General features: G+C 40.2%; 1 protein-coding gene across 1 annotated transcript; it reads left to right on the forward strand.

Annotated features, from left to right (window-relative positions):
• The first annotated feature begins 128 nt into the window (after nucleotides 1-128).
• mago (mago, exon junction complex subunit) lies at nucleotides 129-18,982 on the forward strand. The gene is made up of 4 exons (XM_071668143.1): nucleotides 129-372; nucleotides 2,142-2,200; nucleotides 10,987-11,180; nucleotides 18,261-18,982. Exons 1-4 carry the CDS (start codon nucleotides 282-284, stop codon nucleotides 18,358-18,360), a joined length of 444 nt encoding a protein of 147 aa, XP_071524244.1. The 5' UTR covers nucleotides 129-281; the 3' UTR covers nucleotides 18,361-18,982.
• The last annotated feature ends 1,188 nt before the right edge of the window (nucleotides 18,983-20,170 follow it).

Genomic DNA, 20,170 nt, shown 5'->3' on the forward strand with positions numbered 1-20,170 from the left:
CTTTTATCACGAGTACGTCTAATTGTAGATATAATGAATTTATTTCTGTAAGCAAAAGTGGTGATGGTTACGGCTAAAAAAAAAAAAAAAAATACCAGTTACGGGTAGTAGCAACATCTGAGTAGTTCTTTTAGCCAATCAGGTGATGGTATTGGGTGGGTGAATGTGTTCTCGACTGAACCAATTATAAGTGAGAGAGTTTATTGTGGTGTTGGCCTGCCTGGGATGCAGCATTACCTTGTGGTGTCAAGTGTAGACGCCGCTCTGGAAAGTACTGAAACATGTCCGCAAACGACTTTTACCTTCGCTATTATGTGGGTCACAAGGGCAAATTTGGCCATGAGTTCTTGGAATTCGAATTTAGACCAGATGGTAAGTTACTTATGTGCATGGAAGTACATAGATATGATGTGGCTGGGGGAAAATGATAGAAAGCATATGGACTAAATCATGCAGATATAATTGAAAGATAGTTTTTAAGAGAAGAACAACGATGTATCATTTACAAACCATCCAGTACTGGACACCGGTATATGTACCTGAACGATATTAAGAAATAGGAAAATGTCTTGAAAATTTCGAGTACAATGAAGGCTTGTAAGGGAAAGTAGTAAACTCTGTATACATATTTCATTGATGGACTGGGTCATATTTAGTTTTATAGGGGTATGTATTTCGCCAACCCCATAGCAAACCTCCTGGATTTCAGTGATTTTCGGTGTATTTCTTTGGTTAGACCTCTAAATTTATCCCTAACAATACTGAGAAAATCAGTTACTATCCAGAACTTGTTTCAGTGTAAAGAAGTAAGTTGATAAATTTTGAGCATTTTGCATATGCTATTAAACATGGGGATAAATCCCAGCTTCTATTTTCGTTTAGATTTTCATAGATTCTATCAATTTTTTTTACTTTTATCGTTGCTTTTACATTAACCATATTTTCAGTATTCATAACCTTGGTATCACATTATCTCGTATTGCAAAATGAACTGTAATGGTATGTTTCAAGCTATAGTGCTCTATGTAGAACTACAGGGAAATGTCCACTATCCAAAGATATTTTCTGTGTGGCTAATCTGGTAATTTACCACTTATATTTTAAAAGGTAGTATATATTTTTATGTTTAAAGTATGTATAGCACAATTACGATATTCCTATATATGTGGAAGTGTCAGTAGCATGCCTTGGTCTCCCAGCTGCTGCATATCGCACAGGCTTTCTCAGTGTTAAAAAGTCCAATAAGGAAGGGTATATTTAACCAAACATGACTTGAAACAATCAAACTTAACACATAACGACCTAAAATCTAATCTATCCCATGTAACTTTCAGACTAAATAGGGTAATGATGTTTGGGCTGGAATGGAAACAGGATAGTAGCCCAAACTTCTGCTTTTGACCTTTGAAAAGTTGGAGAGTGTTACCCACTGAAAATTTGTTTTTCTTGCTCGGAAACTGTTACCCCCTGAAAATTTTGCTATTTTTTCTTGCCATTTCATCTTCACCAGAGAAGGTAGAAGTAGGGGAGATTGAAACATGTTTATTTTTACATGTCCTTTTGTGAAAGAATATCCTCATGAGACTATTCCTATGGACTTATGTAACAGAAACCATATCATATTTTAACTCCTAAATGACCCCAGTGGTACTTTTACATTTTATGGTATGGAGACCTTAGCAGTACTTGAATGGATTGCCTCTTCCTGCCCTCATTTAAATTCAAGGGTGTGTTTCACCAGTCACAAGCATCTATAATTAGCACGGGGAAAAATATTATCTTAAAAAGTTTAGTTACCCACAAAGCACATTCTCTTACTCTGTAGGATCCTTAGTTGTATTTGTGCACATTGTCCTCTCCCACTGTCATTTGAAAGGAAAGGCATGCTTTATGGGTATATCACAAAAAACTGCAATTAGCACTGGGAAAGAATCTTAGTTACCCACATAACATGAAGGGGTGAAGTTACAGCTGTGGCAGATGCTACATCAATTAGTGCTTAATTAGTGAGTCTGAGTACTTAATTATGTAATTTATGGATAATAAACTATTGGCCTTGTCAGCTAGGTACAGATCTTACCAAGATACAATAGGAGCTTATAGTTCCTGTACATTGCTAATTCTTGACCTTATTTTTTCAGGGAAACTACGATATGCAAACAACTCAAATTACAAGAATGATGTCATGATTCGTAAAGAGGTAAGTGGTTACTTAATGTTTAAAAAAATGCACTTATTATTACTTAACCCCAGTAAACCTTTCACAAGTGTGTCCTGAGGCTATAACCCCAGGACTCCCACCCATGGACTCCTACACCTCTGAGGCTGTGCAACATTTAGTTGTAGGGACAGGGTGGACTTCTTTAGGGATTTTTTCTTTACAAGACTGCACTCTCTTTCATCAAATGACAATGAGAGCCTCGCTAATGGTGGTATTTCACTTTTGAAGTCATCTCAAGTAGGTAGAGTCCAGTAACAAATTTACACACAGACACACACACACACACACATATGTTTCCTTGCCCTGCCTCGCAAACGTGGGGGACAGCGACAAAGCAAAGCAAAAGCATATATATATATATATATATGGGGATAGGGGAGAAAGAATACTTCCCACGTATTCCATGCGTGTCGTAGAAGGCGACTAAAAGGGGAGGGAGCGGGGGGCTGGAAATCCTCCCCTCTCGTTTCTTTTTTTTTTAATTTTCCAAAGGAAGGAACAGAGAACGAGGCCAGGTGAGGATATTCCCTCAGAGGCCCAGTCCTCTGTTCTTAACGCTACCTTGCTAACGCGGGAAATGGCGAATAGTTTGAAAGAAAGAAAAGATATATATATATATATATATATATATATATATATATATATATATATATATATATATATATATATATATATATGGATTTGTATGTAGCATTTATGGATCTGGAGAAGGCATATGATAGAGTTGATAGAGATGCTCTGTGGAAGGTATTAAGAATATATGGTGTGGGAGGCAAGTTGTTAGAAGCAGTGAAAAGTTTTTATCGAGGATGTAAGGCATGTGTACGTGTAGGAAGAGAGGAAAGTGATTGGTTCTCAGTGAATGTAGGTTTGCGGCAGGGGTGTGTGATGTCTCCATGGTTGTTTAATTTGTTTATGGATGGGGTTGTTAGGGAGGTAAATGCAAGAGTCTTGGAAAGAGGGGCAAGTATGAAGTCTGTTGGGGATGAGAGAGCTTGGGAAGTGAGTCAGTTGTTGTTCGCTGATGATACAGCGCTGGTGGCGGATTCATGTGAGAAACTGCAGAAGCTGGTGACGGAGTTTGGTAAAGTGTGTGGAAGAAGAAAGTTAAGAGTAAATGTGAATAAGAGCAAGGTTATTAGGTACAGTAGGGTTGAGGGTCAAGTCAATTGGGAGGTGAGTTTGAATGGTGAAAAACTGGAGGAAGTGAAGTGTTTTAGATATCTGGGAGTGGATCTGTCAGCGGATGGAACCATGGAAGCGGAAGTGGATCATAGGGTGGGGGAGGGGGCGAAAATTTTGGGAGCCTTGAAAAATGTGTGGAAGTCGAGAACATTATCCCGGAAAGCAAAAATGGGTATGTTTGAAGGAATAGTAGTTCCAACAATGTTGTATGGTTGCGAGGCGTGGGCTATGGATAGAGTTGTGCGCAGGAGGATGGATGTGCTGGAAATGAGATGTTTGAGGACAATGTGTGGTGTGAGGTGGTTTGATCGAGTAAGTAACGTAAGGGTAAGAGAGATGTGTGGAAATAAAAAGAGCGTGGTTGAGAGAGCAGAAGAGGGTGTTTTAAAATGGTTTGGGCACATGGAGAGAATGAGTGAGGTAAGATTGACCAAGAGGATATATGTGTCGGAGGTGGAGGGAACGAGGAGAAGAGGGAGACCAAATTGGAGGTGGAAAGATGGAGTGAAAAAGATTTTGTGTGATCGGGGCCTGAACATGCAGGAGGGTGAAAGGAGGGCAAGGAATAGAGTGAATTGGAGCGATGTGGTATACAGGGGTTGACGTGCTGTCAGTGGATTGAATCAAGGCATGTGAAGCGTCCGGGGTAAACCATGGAAAGCTGTGTAGGTATGTATATTTGCGTGTGTGGACGTGTGTATGTACATGTGTATGGGGGGGGTTGGGGAATTTCTTTCGTCTGTTTCCTTGCGCTACCTCGCAAACGCGGGAGACAGCGACAAAGTATAAAAAAAAAAAAATATATATATATAGATATCTGGGAGTGGATCTGGCAGCGGATGGAACCATGGAAGCGGAAGTGGATCATAGGGTGGGGGAGGGGGCGAAAATTCTGGGGGCCTTGAAGAATGTGTGGAAGTCGAGAACATTATCTCGGAAAGCAAAAATGGGTATGTATGAAGGAATAGTGGTTCCAACAATGTTGTATGGTTACGAGGCGTGGGCTATGGATAGAGTTGTGCGCAGGAGGATGGATGTGCTGGAAATGAGATGTTTGAGGACAATGTGTGGTGTGAGGTGGTTTGATCGAGTGAGTAACGTAAGGGTAAGAGAGATGTGTGGAAATAAAAAGAGCGTGGTTGAGAGAGCAGAAGAGGGTGTTTTGAAGTGGTTTGGGCACATGGAGAGGATGAGTGAGGAAAGATTGACCAAGAGAATATATGTGTCGGAGGTGGAGGGAACAAGGAGAAGAGGGAGACCAAATTGGAGGTGGAAAGATGGAGTGAAAAAGATTTTGTGTGATCGGGGCCTGAACATGCAGGAGGGTGAAAGGAGGGCAAGGAATAGAGTGAATTGGAGCGATGTGGTATACCGGGGTTGACGTGCTGTCAGTGGATTGAATCAAGGCATGTGAAGCGTCTGGGGTAAACCATGGAAAGCTGTGTAGGTATGTATATTTGCGTGTGTGGACATATGTATATACATGTGTATGGGGGTGGGTTAGGCCATATCTTTCGTCTGTTTCCTTGCGCTACCTCGCAAACGCGGGAGACAGCGACAAAGTATAATAAATAAATAAATAAATATATATATATTATCCCTGGGATTAAGAATACTTCCCACGTATTCCCTACGTGTCGTAGATGGCGACTAAAAGGGGAGGGAGCGGGGGGCTGGAAATCCTCCCCTCTCGTTTTTTTTTTTTTTCTAATTTTCCAAAAGAAGGAACAGAGGGGGCCAGGTGAGGATATTCCAAAAAAGGCCCAGTCCTCTGTTCTTAACGCTACCTCGCTAACGCAGGAAATGGTGAATAGTTTGAAAAAAATATATATATATTTGAATGCAAAGGTGAGTAATGTGGCAGTTGAGGGAATAATTGGTATACATGGGGTGTTCAGTGTTGTAAATGGAAATGGTGAAGAGCTTGTAGATTTATGTGCTGAAAAAGGACTGATGATTGGGAATACCTGGTTTAAAAAGCGAGATATACATAAGTATACTTATGTAAGTAGGAGAGATGGCCAGAGAGTGTTATTGGATTACGTGTTAATTGACAGGCGCGTGAAAGAGAGACTTTTGGATGTTAATGTGCTGAGAGGTGCAACTGGAGGGATGTCTGATCATTATCTTGTGGAGGCTAAGGTGAAGATTTGTATGGGTTTTCAGAAAAGAAGAGTGAATGTTGGGGTGAAGAGGGTGGTGAGAGTAAGTGAGCTTGGGAAGGAGACTTGTGTGAGGAAGTACCAGGAGAGACTGAGTACAGAATGGAAAAAGGTGAGAACAATGGAAGTAAGGGGAGTGGGGGAGGAATGGGATGTATTTAGGGAATCATTGATGGATTGCGCAAAAGATGCTTGTGGCATGAGAAGAGTGGGAGGTGGGTTGATTAGAAAGGGTAGTGAGTGGTGGGATGAAGAAGTAAGAGTATTAGTGAAAGAGAAGAGAGAGGCATTTGGACGATTTTTGCAGGGAAAAAATGAAATTGAGTGGGAGATGTATAAAAGAAAGAGACAGGAGGTCAAGAGAAAGGTGCAAGAGGTGAAAAAAAGGGCAAATGAGAGTTGGGGTGAGAGAGTATCATTAAATTTTAGGGAGAATAAAAAGATGTTCTGGAAGGAGGTAAATAAAGTGCGTAAGACAAGGGAGCAAATGGGAACTTCAGTGAAGGGCGCAAATGGGGAGGTGATAACAAGTAGTGGTGATGTGAGAAGGAGATGGAGTGAGTATTTTGAAGGTTTGTTGAATGTGTTTGATGATAGAGTGGCAGATATAGGGTGTTTTGGTCGAGGTGGTGTGCAAAGTGAGAGGGTTAGGGAAGATGATTTGGTAAACAGAGAAGAGGTAGTAAAAGCTTTGCGGAAGATGAAAGCCGGCAAGGCAGCAGGTTTGGATGGTATTGCAGTGGAATTTATTAAAAAAGGGGGTGACTGTATTGTTGACTGGTTTGTAAGGTTATTTAATGTATGTATGACTCATGGTGAGGTGCCTGAGGATTGGCGGAATGCGTGCATAGTGCCATTGTACAAAGGCAAAGGGGATAAGAGTGAGTGCTCAAATTACAGAGGTATAAGTTTGTTGAGTATTCCTGGTAAATTATATGGGAGGATATTGATTGAGAGGGTGAAGGCATGTACAGAGCATCAGATTGGGGAAGAGCAGTGTGGTTTCAGAAGTGGTAGAGGATGTGTGGATCAGGTGTTTGCTTTGAAGAATGTATGTGAGAAATACTTAGAAAAGCAAATGGATTTGTATGTAGCATTTATGGATCTGGAGAAGGCATATGATAGAGTTGATAGAGATGCTCTGTGGAAGGTATTAAGAATATATGGTGTGGGAGGCAAGTTGTTAGAAGCAGTGAAAAGTTTTTATCAAGGATGTAAGGCATGTGTACGTGTAGGAAGAGAGGAAAGTGATTGGTTCTCAGTGAATGTAGGTTTGCGGCAGGGGTGTGTGATGTCTCCATGGTTGTTTAATTTGTTTATGGATGGGGTTGTTAGGGAGGTGAATGCAAGAGGAAAGAGGGGCAAGTATGAAGTCTGTTGGGGATGAGAGAGCTTGGGAAGTGAGTCAGTTGTTGTTCGCTGATGATACAGTGCTGGTGGCTGATTCATGTGAGAAACTGCAGAAGCTGGTGACTGAGTTTGGTAAAGTGTTTGAAAGAAGAAAGTTAAGAGTAAATGTGAATAAGAGCAAGGTTATTAGGTACAGTAGGGTTGAGGGTCAAGTCAATTGGGAGGTGAGTTTGAATGGAGAAAAACTGGAGGAAGTGAAGTGTTTTAGATATCTGGGAGTGGATCTGGCAGTGGATGGAACCATGGAAGCGGAAGTGGATCATAGGGTGTGGGAGGGGGTGAAAATTCTGGGAGCCTTGAAGAATGTGTGGAAGTCGAGAACATTATCTCGGAAAGCAAAAATGGGTATGTTTGAAGGAATAGTGGTTCCAACAATGTTGTATGGTTGCGAGACGTGGGCTATGGATAGAGATGTGCGCAGGAGGATGGATGTGCTGGAAATGAGATGTTTGAGGACAATATGTGGTGTGAGGTGGTTTGATCGAGTAAGTAACGTAAGCGTAAGAGAGATGTGTGGAAATAAAAAGAGCGTGGTTGAGAGAGCAGAAGAGGGTGTTTTGAAATGGTTCGGGCACATGGAGAGAATGAGTGAGGAATGATTGACCAAGAGAATATATGTGTCGGAGGTGGAGGGAACGAGGAGAAGAGGGAGACCAAATTGGAGGTGGAAAGATGGAGTGAAAAAGATTTTGTGTGATCGGGGCCTGAACATGCAGGAGGGTGAAAGGAGGGCAAGGAATAGAGTGAATTGGAGCGATGTGGTATACCTGGGTTGACGTGCTGTCAGTGGATTGAATCAAGGCATGTGAGACGTCTGGGGTAAACCATGGAAAGCTGTGTAGGTATGTATATTTGTGTGTGTGGACGTATGTATATACATGTGTATGGGGGTGGGCTGGGCCATTTCTTTCGTCTGTTTCCTTGCGTTTGCGAGGTAGCGCAAGGAAACAGACGAAAGAAATGGCCCAGCCCACCCCCATACACATGTATATACATACGTCCACACACGCAAATATATATATATATATATATATATATATATATATATATATATATATATATATATATATATATATATATATATATAAAAATATATATATATATATATATATATATATATATATATATATATATATATATATATATATATATATATTTTTTTTTTTTTTTTTTTTTCATACTATTCGTCATTTCCCGCATTAGCGAGGTAGCGCTAAGAACAGAGGTCTGGGCCTTTGAGGGAATATCCTCACCTGGCCCCCTTCTCTGTTCCTTCTTTTGGAAAAAAAAAATAAAAAAAAAAAACGAGAGGGGAGGATTTCCAGCCCCCCGCTCCCTTCCCTTTTAGTCGCCTTCTACGACACGCAGGGAATACGTGGGAAGTATTCTTTCTCCCCTATCCCCAGGGATATATATATATATATATATATATATATATATATATATATATATATATATATATATATATATATATATATTATCCCTGGGGATAGGGGAGAAAGAATACTTCCCACGTATTCCCTGCGTGTCGTAGAAGGCGACTAAAAGGGGAGGGAGCGGGGGGCTGGAAAGCCTCCCCTCTCGTTTTTTTTTTTAATTTTCCAAAAGAAGGAACAGAGAATTGGGCCAGGTGAGGGTATTCCCTCAAGGCCCAGTCCTCTGTTCTTAACGCTACCTCGCTAATGCGGGAAATGGCGAATAGTTTGAAAGAAAAAAGATATATATATATAAAAATGCAAATGAGTGGGAGATGCATAAAAGAAAGAGGCAGGAGGTGAAGAGAAAGGTGCAAGAGGTGAAAAAGAGGGCAAATGAGAGTTGGGGTGAGAGAGTATCATTAAATTTTAGGGAGAATAAAAAGATGTTCTGGAAGGAGGTAAATAAAGTGCGTAAGACAAGGGAGCAAATGGGAACTTTAGTGAAGGGGGCTAATGGGGAGGTGATAACAAGTAGTGGTGATAAGGAGATGGAGTGAGTATTTTGAAGGTTTGTTGAATGTGTTTGATGATAGAGTGGCAGATATAGGGTGTTTTAGTCGAGGTGGTGTGCAAAGTGATAGGGTTAGGGAAAATGATTTGGTAAACAGAGAAGAGGTAGTAAAAGCTTTGCGGAAGATGAAAGCCGGCAAGGCAGCAGGTTTGGATGGTATTGCAGTGGAATTTATTAAAAAAGGGGATGACTGTATTGTTGACTGGTTTGTAAGGTTATTTAATGTATGTATGATTCATGGTGAGGTGCCTGAGGATTGGCGGAATGCTTGCATAGTGCCATTGTACAAAGGCAAAGGGGATAAGAGTGAGTGCTCAAATTACAGAGGTATAAGTTTGTTGAGTATTCCTGGGAAATTATATGGGAGGGTATTGATTGAGAGGGTGAGGCATGTACAGAGCATCAGATTGGGGAAGAGCAGTGTGGTTTCAGAAGTGGTAGAGGATGTGTGGATCAGGTGTTTGCTTTGACAGCACGTTGACCCCGGTATACCACATCGTTCCAATTCGCTCTATTCCTTGCCTGCCTTTCACCCTCCTGCATGTTCAGACCCTGATCGCTCAAAATCTTTTTCACTCCATCCTTCCACCACCAATTTGGTCTCTCACTTCTTGTTCCCTCCTCCTCTGACACATATATCTTCTTTGTCAATCTTTCCTCACTCATTCTCTCCATGTGACCAAAACATTTCAATATACCCTCTTCAGCTCTCTCAACCACACACTTTTTATTACCACACATCTTTCTTACCCTCTCATTACTTACTCGATCAAACCACATATTGTCCTCAAACATCTCATTTCCAACACATCCATCCTCCTCCGCACAACCCTATCTATAGCCCAAGCCTCGCAACCATATAACATTGTTGGAACCACTATTCCTTCAAACATACCCATTTTTGCTTTCCGAGATGATATTCTCGCCTTCCACACATTTTTCAACGCTCCCAGAACTTTCGCCCCCTCCCCCACCCTGTGACTTGCTTCCGCTTCCTTGGTTCCGTCTGCTGCCAAATCCACTCCCAGATATCTAAAACACTTCACTTCTGCCAGTTTTTCTCCATTCAATTGTACTTCCCATTTGACTCGTCCCTCAACCCTACTGTACCTAATAACCTTGCTCTTATTCACATTTACTCTCAGCTTTCCTGTTTCACTTACTTTACCAAACTCAGTCACCAGCTTCTGCAGTTTCTCACCTGAATCAGCCACCAGCGCCGTATCATCACCGAACAACAACTGACTCACTTCTCAAGCCCTCTCATTCACAACAGAACTCATACTTGCCTCCTCTTCAAAACTCTTGCATTCACCTCCCTAGGGAACAACCCCATCCATAAACAAATTAAACAACCATGGAGACCTCATACACCCTTGCTGCAAACTGACATTCACTGAGAACAACTCACTTTCCTCTCTTCCTACTCGTACACATGCCTTACATCCTCAATAAAAACTTTTCACTGCTTCTATCACCTTGCCTCCCACACCATATACTCTTAATACCTTCCACAGAGCATCTTTATCAACTCTATCATTTGCCCTCTCCAGATCCATAACTGCTACATTCAGATCCATTTGTTTTTCTAAGTATTTCTCACATACATTTTGCTTTATTTCAAAGCAAACACCTGATCCACATGGATCACATCCTCAACCACTTCTGAAACCACACTGCTCTTCCCCAGTATGATGCTCTGTACATTCCTTCAAAACAATCATATATCCAGATTAAACAAAATCATCACCAAACTAATCATTTGGAGAGCAAACATCAGACTGGACTCTTTTGTTTCAGCAAAGCACTTCTTACACAAACCATCATCTATGCTTCCATATAACACACTTAATAATGAAACTACGTGGAAATTTGCTTCATATACCAATCACAGTCCTCATGAAAGGCTACACAGAATCTACCCTGAAACAACTCACTCACTCAGTGTATCTATGTGTTTATAGGAAATAGCTTTCATTAAACCTTTGTATTTCAATTAGTGATCATTGCTGCCCACAGGCCTATAGCCATCGATGTGTGATGGAAGAGTTGAAGAGAATAATTGATGATTCAGAAATAATGCAAGAAGATGACGCTCTCTGGCCACAGCCAGATCGTGTTGGGCGTCAAGAACTGGAGATTGTAATTGGTGATGAACACATTTCATTTACAACCTCCAAGATTGGATCATTGGTTGATGTTAATAACTCCAAGTAAGAAAGAATTGAATACTTTTGTATTTACTCATTTGAATACTTATCTGGTGTAATCTTAATAGAACTGGCAGAATTCTTTACTTATGTAAGAATCATTCATTTATTATTTTATTTTGTTGCTGTCTCCTGCGTTAGCGAGGTAGCGCAAGGAAACAGACAAAAGAATGGCCCAACCCACCCACATACATATGAATATATATACACGTCCACAAACACAAATATACATACCTATACATCTCAACATATACATATATATACTCACACAGACAAATACATATATACACATGTACATAATTCATACTGTCTGCCTTTAGTCATTCCCATCGCCACCCTGCCACACATGAAATAACAACCCCTTCCCCCGTATGTGCACGAGGTAGCACTAGGAAAAGACAACAAAGGCCACATTCGTTCACACTCAGTCTCTAGCTCTCATGTATAATGCACCAAAACCACAGCTCCCTTTCCAAATCCAGGCCCCACAGAACTTTCCATGGTTTACCCCAGATGCTTCACATGCCCTGGTTCAATCCATTGACAGCACACGACCCCAGTATACCACATCGTTCCAATTCACTCTATTTCTTGCCCGCCTTTCACCCTCCTGCATGTTCAGGCCCTGATCTCTCAAAATCTTTTTCACTCCATCTTTCCACCTCCAATTTGGTCTTCCACTTCTCGTTCCCTCCACCTCTGACACATATATCCTCTTGGGGTCAATCTTTCCTCACTCATTCTCTTCATGTGAACAAACCATTTCCAAACACCCTCTTCTGCTCTCTCAACCACACTCTTTTTATTACCACACATCTCTCTTACCCTATGTAAGAATCATTTGATATAATTCATTATTTGATAGAAGAGATTTTTGGAAATTTAACTTATTGAATAACCTTCTTACGGATGTAGAGAAAGCATATGATAGTCGAGTTGAATGTTTTATCATGAAGGGTACAGGTGTTAACGATAAAAGTGAAGAAAGGATTATGGGACAGCATAGTCCTCCTGACCGTACCCTTTGCAATCAAAATGTGGACATGGAATGAGTCACAGAGGTCAAGAATGCAGGCTGTGGAAATAAGCTATTTGAGAGGAGCATATGGTATTACTAAATGGAATGAAGAAATAAATAAAGATATGGGTAATAAAGTAATAAAATTGGATAATAGAAATAAAGATATGGATAGATTGAATGGAAAGAAGGTATCATATTTTGAAAGTTATGGGCATTCATGGGTTAATGTCAGTATACCTGGTGAAAATCATAAAATTGTGGACAAGTTCAAATGTATACAAGATAAATTCACTATGGATTTTGGTGTGAAAGCTGAAGGTGAGAGATAAATGGGAGAAAAATTATAGGTGTAGTGAAAGCTCTAGTGAATATGGTAAAATAAAAGAATGCAGTGCAGTCAAAGAGTGTGTGAGAAGCTTGTTCCTACTCCTGAATGGATCTGAAACCTGAGTTCATATGAATCAGGACAGGTAAAAGATGTTTGTGGTAGATATGAATAACTTGCTTAGTATATTTGGAATTAAAAGGATAAGATAGAATGAAGATGCAAAAGGGATATTATGAGTGAAGGAATTATTAGGAGCTAAATGGTTAGATCTTAAGATTGTATGGCTATGTAGAATATATGGCAGATGATAGATTGGTCAAGAAGATATATAGTAATACAATCAGAGATATAAGTTGGAGAGAGACTGTAAAAGAAAGTGATAGATGCAGTGGGAGAATTTGTTAGACCTTCGGATATATCAGGGAGAGATGCCAAAGGAATGTCTGGAGATCAAATGCAATGGAATTGTAATGTCTGTAGCTTTGATGTGAATAGAGATGTTGTCTCACTTGACAAAGTATTTCTGCATTGAAAGTGAAAAATTCTAAAGCATTTTCATGAGTGTAAAAGTCTATGCTTCTTTGCTTACGTGGATGATGTTTGAGAATGGTTATGAGCAACTTCAGAGGCTGTTTGTACCCATCCGCCCTATGGGATTGGAGTTATTGGTAATAGATATATGCTTGCTGACCTGATCCTTTCATTTACTCATATTACAATTCCAGATTACCTCATGTTTGATGAAATTCTTTTATTTCTATTTCTTTGTATTTTCTGAAGTTTTAACAGTACATGACTGTCATGGAGGAAGTTGAGCATGAATAGAATATGACAAGAAAATTTTAGTTTTTTCCTTTGGGTTGTTCACACAGCAGTGGCTTGATGTACAAAAAATGAAATAAAAAATGCTGAGTGAAAAAGCTAAGTGAAAAAGATTTGAATTTTGTATAAAGTAACTTTGAATATGCTTTTATGATAATGAGCATATTTTATTTCATCTTTTTCTGGTTATCATTGTAATTCTTTCCAGTCATTTTAATTTTCATCACTGCCACATGACTTTTACAACCATGATTAATGAATTTGGTCAAAGTACTAGAAAGTACGGTTTTATTAATGTATATATTTATTTTATATTTTTATTCAATTATATTTTGTCGCTGTCATCCACGTTAGCGTGGTAGCACAAGGAAACAGACGAAAGAATGGCCTAACCCACCCACATATACATGTATATACATATCCACATACACATCCACACACACACATATACATACCTATACATTTCAATGTTATTATTATTTTGCTTTGTCGCTGTCTCCCGCGTTAGCGAGGTAGCACAAGGAAACAGATGAAAGAATGGCCCAACCCACCCACATACACATGTATATACATACACGTCCACGCACACAAATATACATACCTATACATTTCAACGTATACATATATATTCACACACAGACATATACATATATACACATGTACATAATTCATACTGTCTGCCTTTATTCATTCCCATCGCCACCCCGCCACACACGAAATAACAACCCACTCCCCCCAAATGTGCGTGAGGTAGCGCTAGGAAAAGACAACAAAGGCCACATTCGTTCACACTCATTCTCTAGCTGTCATGTATAATGCACTGAAACCACAGCTCCCTTTCCACATCCAGGCCCCACAGAACTTTCTATCATTTACCCCAGATGCTCCACATGCCCTGGTTCAATCCATCGACAGCATGTCGACCCCAGTATACCACATCGTTCCAATTCATTCTATTCCTTGCACGCCTTTCACCCTACTGCATGTTCAGGCCCCGATCACTCAAAATCTTTTTCACTCCATCTTTCCACCTCCAATTTGGTCTCCCACTTCTCGTTCCCTCAACCTCTGACACATATATCCTCTTGGTCAATCTTTCCTCACTTATTCTCTCCATGTGACCAAACCATTTCAAAAACCCTCTTCTGCTCTCTCAACCACACTTTTTATTACCACACATCTCTCTTACCCTATTATTACTTACTCGATCAAACCACCTCACACCACATATTGTCCTCAAACATCTCATTTCCAGCACATCCACCCTCCTCCACACAACTCTATCAATAGCCCACGCCTTACAACCATATAACATTGTAGGAACCACTAATCCTTCAAACATACCCATTTTTGCTTTCCAAGATAATGTTCTCGACTTCCACACATTCTTCAACGCTCCCAGAACTTTCGCCCCCTCTCCCACCCTATAATTCACTTCTGCTTCCGTGGTTGCATCCGCTGCCACATTTCAACGTATACATATATATACATATACAGACATACATATATACACACGTACATAATTCATACTTGCTGCCTTTATTGATTCCCCTCAGCACCCCACCATACATGAAATGACACCTTCCTCCCCCACATGCACACGATGTAGCGTTAGGAAAAGACAACAAAGGCCACATTCATTCACACTTCATTCGCTAGCTGTCATGTATAATGCTCTGAAACCACATCTCCCTTTCCACATCCAGGCCCCACAAAACTTTCCATAGTTTACCTCAGATGCTTCACATGCCCTGGTTCAATCCATTGACAGCACATTGACCCCAGTATACCACTTTGTTCCAATTCTCTCTATTCCTTGCACGCCTTTCACTCTCCTGCATGTTCAGGCCCCAATTGCTCAAAATATTTTTCACCCAATCCCTCCACCTCCAGTTTGGTCTCCCACTTCTCGTTCCCTCCACCTCTGACACATATATCCTCTTTCTCAATCTTTCCTCTCTCTTTCTCTCCATGTGACCAAACCATTTCAACACACCCTCTTCTGCTCTCTCCACCACACTCTTTTTATTACCACACATCTCTCTTACCCTCTCATTATTTACTGAATCAAACCACCTCACACCACATATTGTCCTCAAACATCTCATTTCCAACACATCTACCCTCCTCCGCACAACCCTATCTATAGCCCACACCTCGCAACCTCATAACGTTGGGACCACTATTCCTTCAAACATACCCATTTTTGCTTTCCGAGATAATGTTCTCGCCTTCCACACATTTTCAATGCTCCCCGGACCTTCGACTCACTTCCGCTTCCATGGTTCCATCCACTGCCAAATCCACTCCCAGATGTCTAAAACACTTCACTTCCTCCAGCTTTTTCTCCATTCAACTTACCTCCTAATTGACTTGTCCGTCAACCCTACTGTACCTAATAACCTTGCTCTTATTCATATTTACTCTCAGCTTTCTTCTTTCACACACTTTACTAAGCAAAGTCACCAGCTTTTGCAGTCTCTCACCTGAATCAGCCACCAGCATTGTATCAGCGAACAACAACTGACTCACTTCCCAAGCCCTCTCATCCACAACAGACTGCATACTTGCCCCTCTTTCCAAAACTCTTACATTCACCTCCCTAATAACCCCATCCATAAACAAATTAAACAACCATGGAGACCTCACGCACCCCTGCCGCAAACTGACATTCACTGGGAACCATTCACTTTCCTCTCTTCCTACTCGTACACATGCCTTACATCATCCTTGATAAAAAAAATTCACTGCTTCTAGCAACTTGCCTCCCACACCATATATTCTTAATACCTTCCACAGATCATCTCTATCAGCTCTACCATATGCCTTCTCCAGATCCATAAATGCCACATATAAATCCATTTGTTTTTCTAAGTATTTCTCACATAAATTCTTCAAAGCAAACACGTAATCCACACATCCTCTGCCACTTCTGAAACCACACTGCTCTTCCCCAATCTGATGCTCAGTACATGCCTTCACCCTCTCAATCAATACCCTCCCATATAATTTCCCAAGAATACTCAACAAATTCATATCTTTGTAATTTGAAAACCCACCTTTATCCCCTTTGCCTTTGAACAATGGCTCTATGCATGCATTCCACCAATCCTCAGGCACTTCACCATAAGCCATACATAAATTGAATATCCTCAACAACCAGTCAACAACACAGTCACCCCCTTTTTTAATTAATTCCACTGCAATACCATCCAAACCTGTTGCCTTGCTGGCTTTCATCTTCCGCAAAGCTTTCACTACCTCTTTTCTGTTTACCAAACCTTTCTCCCTGACCCTCTCACTTTGCACACCACCTCGGCCAGAACACCCTATATCTGCCAATCTATCATCTAACACATTCAACAAACTTTCAAAATACTCACTCCATATCCTTCTCACATCACCACTACTTGTTATTACCCCTCCATTAGCCTCCTTCACCGATGTTCCCATTTGTTCTCTTGTCTTATACACTTTACCTCCTTCCAAAATATCTTTTTCCTCTCCCTAAAATTTAATGATACTCTCTCACCCCAACTCTCTTTTGCCCACTTTTTCACCACTTGCACCTTTCTCTTGACCTCTTACCTCTTTTTTTATACATCTCCCAGTCATTTGCACTGTTTCCCTTTAAAAATTGTCCAAGTGCCTCTCTCTTCTCTTTCACTAATAATCTTACTTCTTCATCCCTCCACTCACTACCCTTTTTAATCCACACATCTCCCACGCTTCTCATGCCACAAGCATCTTTTGTGCAAGCCATCACTGCTTCCCTAAATACATCCCATGCCTCCCCCACTCCCCTTACGTCCTTTGCTCTCACCTATTTCCATTCTGCACTCAAGTCTTTCCTGGTACTTCCTCACACAAGTCTCCTTCCCAAGCTCACTTACTCTCACCACTCTCTTTACCCCAACATTTTCTCTTCTTTCCTGAAAACCTCTGCAAATCTTCACCTTTGCCTCTACAAGATAATGATCAGACATCGCTCCAGTTGCACCTCTCAGCACATTAACATCCAAAAGTCTCTCTTTCACGCATCTATCAATTAACACATAATCCAATAACGCTCTCTGGCCATCTCTCCTACTTACATACATATACTTATATACATCTCTATTTTTAAACCAAGTATTACCAATCACCAGTCCTTTTTCAGCACACAAATTTAGAAGCTCTTCACTATTTCTATTTACATCACTGAATTCCCCATGTACACCAATTATTCCCTCAACTGCCACATTGCTCACCTTTGCATTCAAATCCCCCATCACTATAACCCGGTCTCGTTCATCAAAACTGCTAACACACTCACTCAGCTGCTCCCAAAACACTTGCCTCTCATGATCTTCTTCTCATGCCATGGTGCATGGGCACCAATACCACCCCTCTCTCTCCATCCACTTTCAGTTTTACCCATATCAATCTAGAGTTTACTTTCTTACACTCTATCACACACTCCCACAACTCCTGTTTCAGGAGTAGTGCTACTCCTTGCTTTGCTCTTGTTCTCTCACCAACCCCTGACTTTACTCCCAAAACATTCCCAAACCACTCTTCCCCTTAACCCTTGAGCTTCGTTTCACAGAGCCAAAACATCCAGGTTTCTTTCCTCAAACATACTACCTATCTCCCCTTTTTTTCTCATCTTGGTTACATCCACACACATCTAGACACCCCAATCTGAGCCTTCGAGGAGGATGATCACTCCCTGCGTGACTCCTGTTTCTCTTTTTTAGAAATTTGAAATACAAGGAGGGGAAGGTTTCTAGCCCCCCCTGCTCCTGTCCCCTTTAGTCGCCTTCTATGACACGCGGGGAATGCGTGGGAAGTATTCTTTCTCCCCTATCCCCAGGGATATATTTATTAACATTAACAGGGATGTATTTATTAACATTAATTTTATCATCAGGGACCCAGATGGACTTCGATGCTTCTACTACTTGGTACAAGATCTCAAGTGTCTTGTGTTTTCATTGATTGGTCTTCACTTTAAGATCAAGCCAATCTAGACATTGACATTTATTACATATTTGTAAAGGAAGGGATTAAAACATAAATTAGACTGTCATATCCTCATATCATGTGCTAGTTCTGTGTTGCTTTCACAAATAGGAAATAACTTTAACTGATAAGTTCTCGGATAAAAGAAAGCATTCCAACTCAAAAGCAAGTTAAGATTACTTGCCGGTTGAATTCTTATCAATTGATTATTCATGTTTAATAACTGCTTACATATCCACACAGATGCATAGTATGGCAATGATTACTAAACTTCAAAATTCTGGGCTACCAGTTCTTAATATCAATTTGATTATATAATTTTTTGAAAACTATCTGATGATATATCAACAATGAATGAAAAATGTATGGCTGGGAGGTTATTTGTTATATGTTAGGGCCACATCTGTAGAATTTGCATAAATCTGCTGTATATCATTATTAATGAAAACCACTGGTGTATGAATATTTGTACAAATTAAAGGTAACCAATTGTAAGAAACATGATCCAGCAACTTACTTTTTGAGGTGTTTTCAGTAGATTTTAAGATAATTTTTTGTAACAAGAACATTGTCAATGTCTCACTGCTATTTGTATGAAGACCAGCATAAATAAAGTTTTGTGATAATTAATGCTGTAGTTAGCATCTGCAGTTGTAGCAGTCCCTCGCTTAGTTGACATAGCAGAAGAGTTTTCTAAATCCCTCACCTTTTACAGTAACTGTAAATGGAATTTGAATTGTCTTAAGTGTAAATGGAAGTGTAATAAATGTTGGGGTGTAGTCATATGTGAATAAAGTGTTTAGAATGTTTAAAGGAAGATTGTTAAAAGTTGTAAATCATTAGTTGGATACAAGGTGATGATATATATGAATAAAAAGGGAAATGCAAAGTAAACATGAAAATTGAAATGCTGTGGAAGAGACTAAAAAGGCATACAGTAGAATGCTGGAAAGGAATGCAACAGTGAAAGTTCAGCAAAGGAGGAGGGAAGAATATAAGATGTGTAAGTGATGAATGTTAAGAAACTGACAGAGGAAAGCAAAAAAGAGTAGATGAAGATTTTGGAAGAAAGTTGAGTGAAAAGGTTAAGGAAAATAAGAAATTGTATGGGTAGGTGAGAAAGGAAAAATGTGGATGTAAGAGTGGAAATGTTAATGTGAGAAGTAAGGAAGGGGAGTTACCAAATCAAAAGGAGGAAATGAGAGGAAGATAGAAAGAGTATTTTAAAGAACTGATGAATATGAGAGAAGTTGAGGCAGCATTTGTTACATGCATGGGTATGGAGGATGGAAGAAAGAGGATAAAAGTGTAAGGGCTAGTAGTAAGAAGGGAGGTACATAGGGTAATAACAAGTCTTAAGGTAGGAAAGGCGCCTTGAGGGAATGGGATTACATCTGAAATGCTGAAGTATGGAGGAATTGTGATGGATTGGATGCATTTAATATGTAAAGTGGCATGGGAACAGGTGAGCCTGAGAATTGGGGGAAAGCTGCTATTTTTCCTTGTTAAAAGGAAAAGGTGCTAAGGATAATTGCAACAATTACAGGGAAATAAGTCTTAAAAAAACTAGGAAAAGTGTATGCAAGAGTGTTTACATAGTGATGGAAGTGAGTGAATGCAGAATAGGTGAGGAGCAAAAGGGATTTAGTTAAGGAAGTGGATGTGTGGATCAGATTTTTATGGTAAAAATGATTGTAGAAAAGTATCTAGTGGAAGGTAAGAAGTTGGATGCAGCTTTTATGCATCTGGAAAAAAATGTATGAAGGGATCGAGTGCAATGCTTTATGGGCTGTGCAAAGAATATGTGGGGTAGGGGAA

This window comes from Panulirus ornatus, chromosome 12 (assembly GCF_036320965.1).
Source record: "Panulirus ornatus isolate Po-2019 chromosome 12, ASM3632096v1, whole genome shotgun sequence".
NCBI classification, from domain to species: domain Eukaryota; kingdom Metazoa; phylum Arthropoda; class Malacostraca; order Decapoda; family Palinuridae; genus Panulirus; species Panulirus ornatus.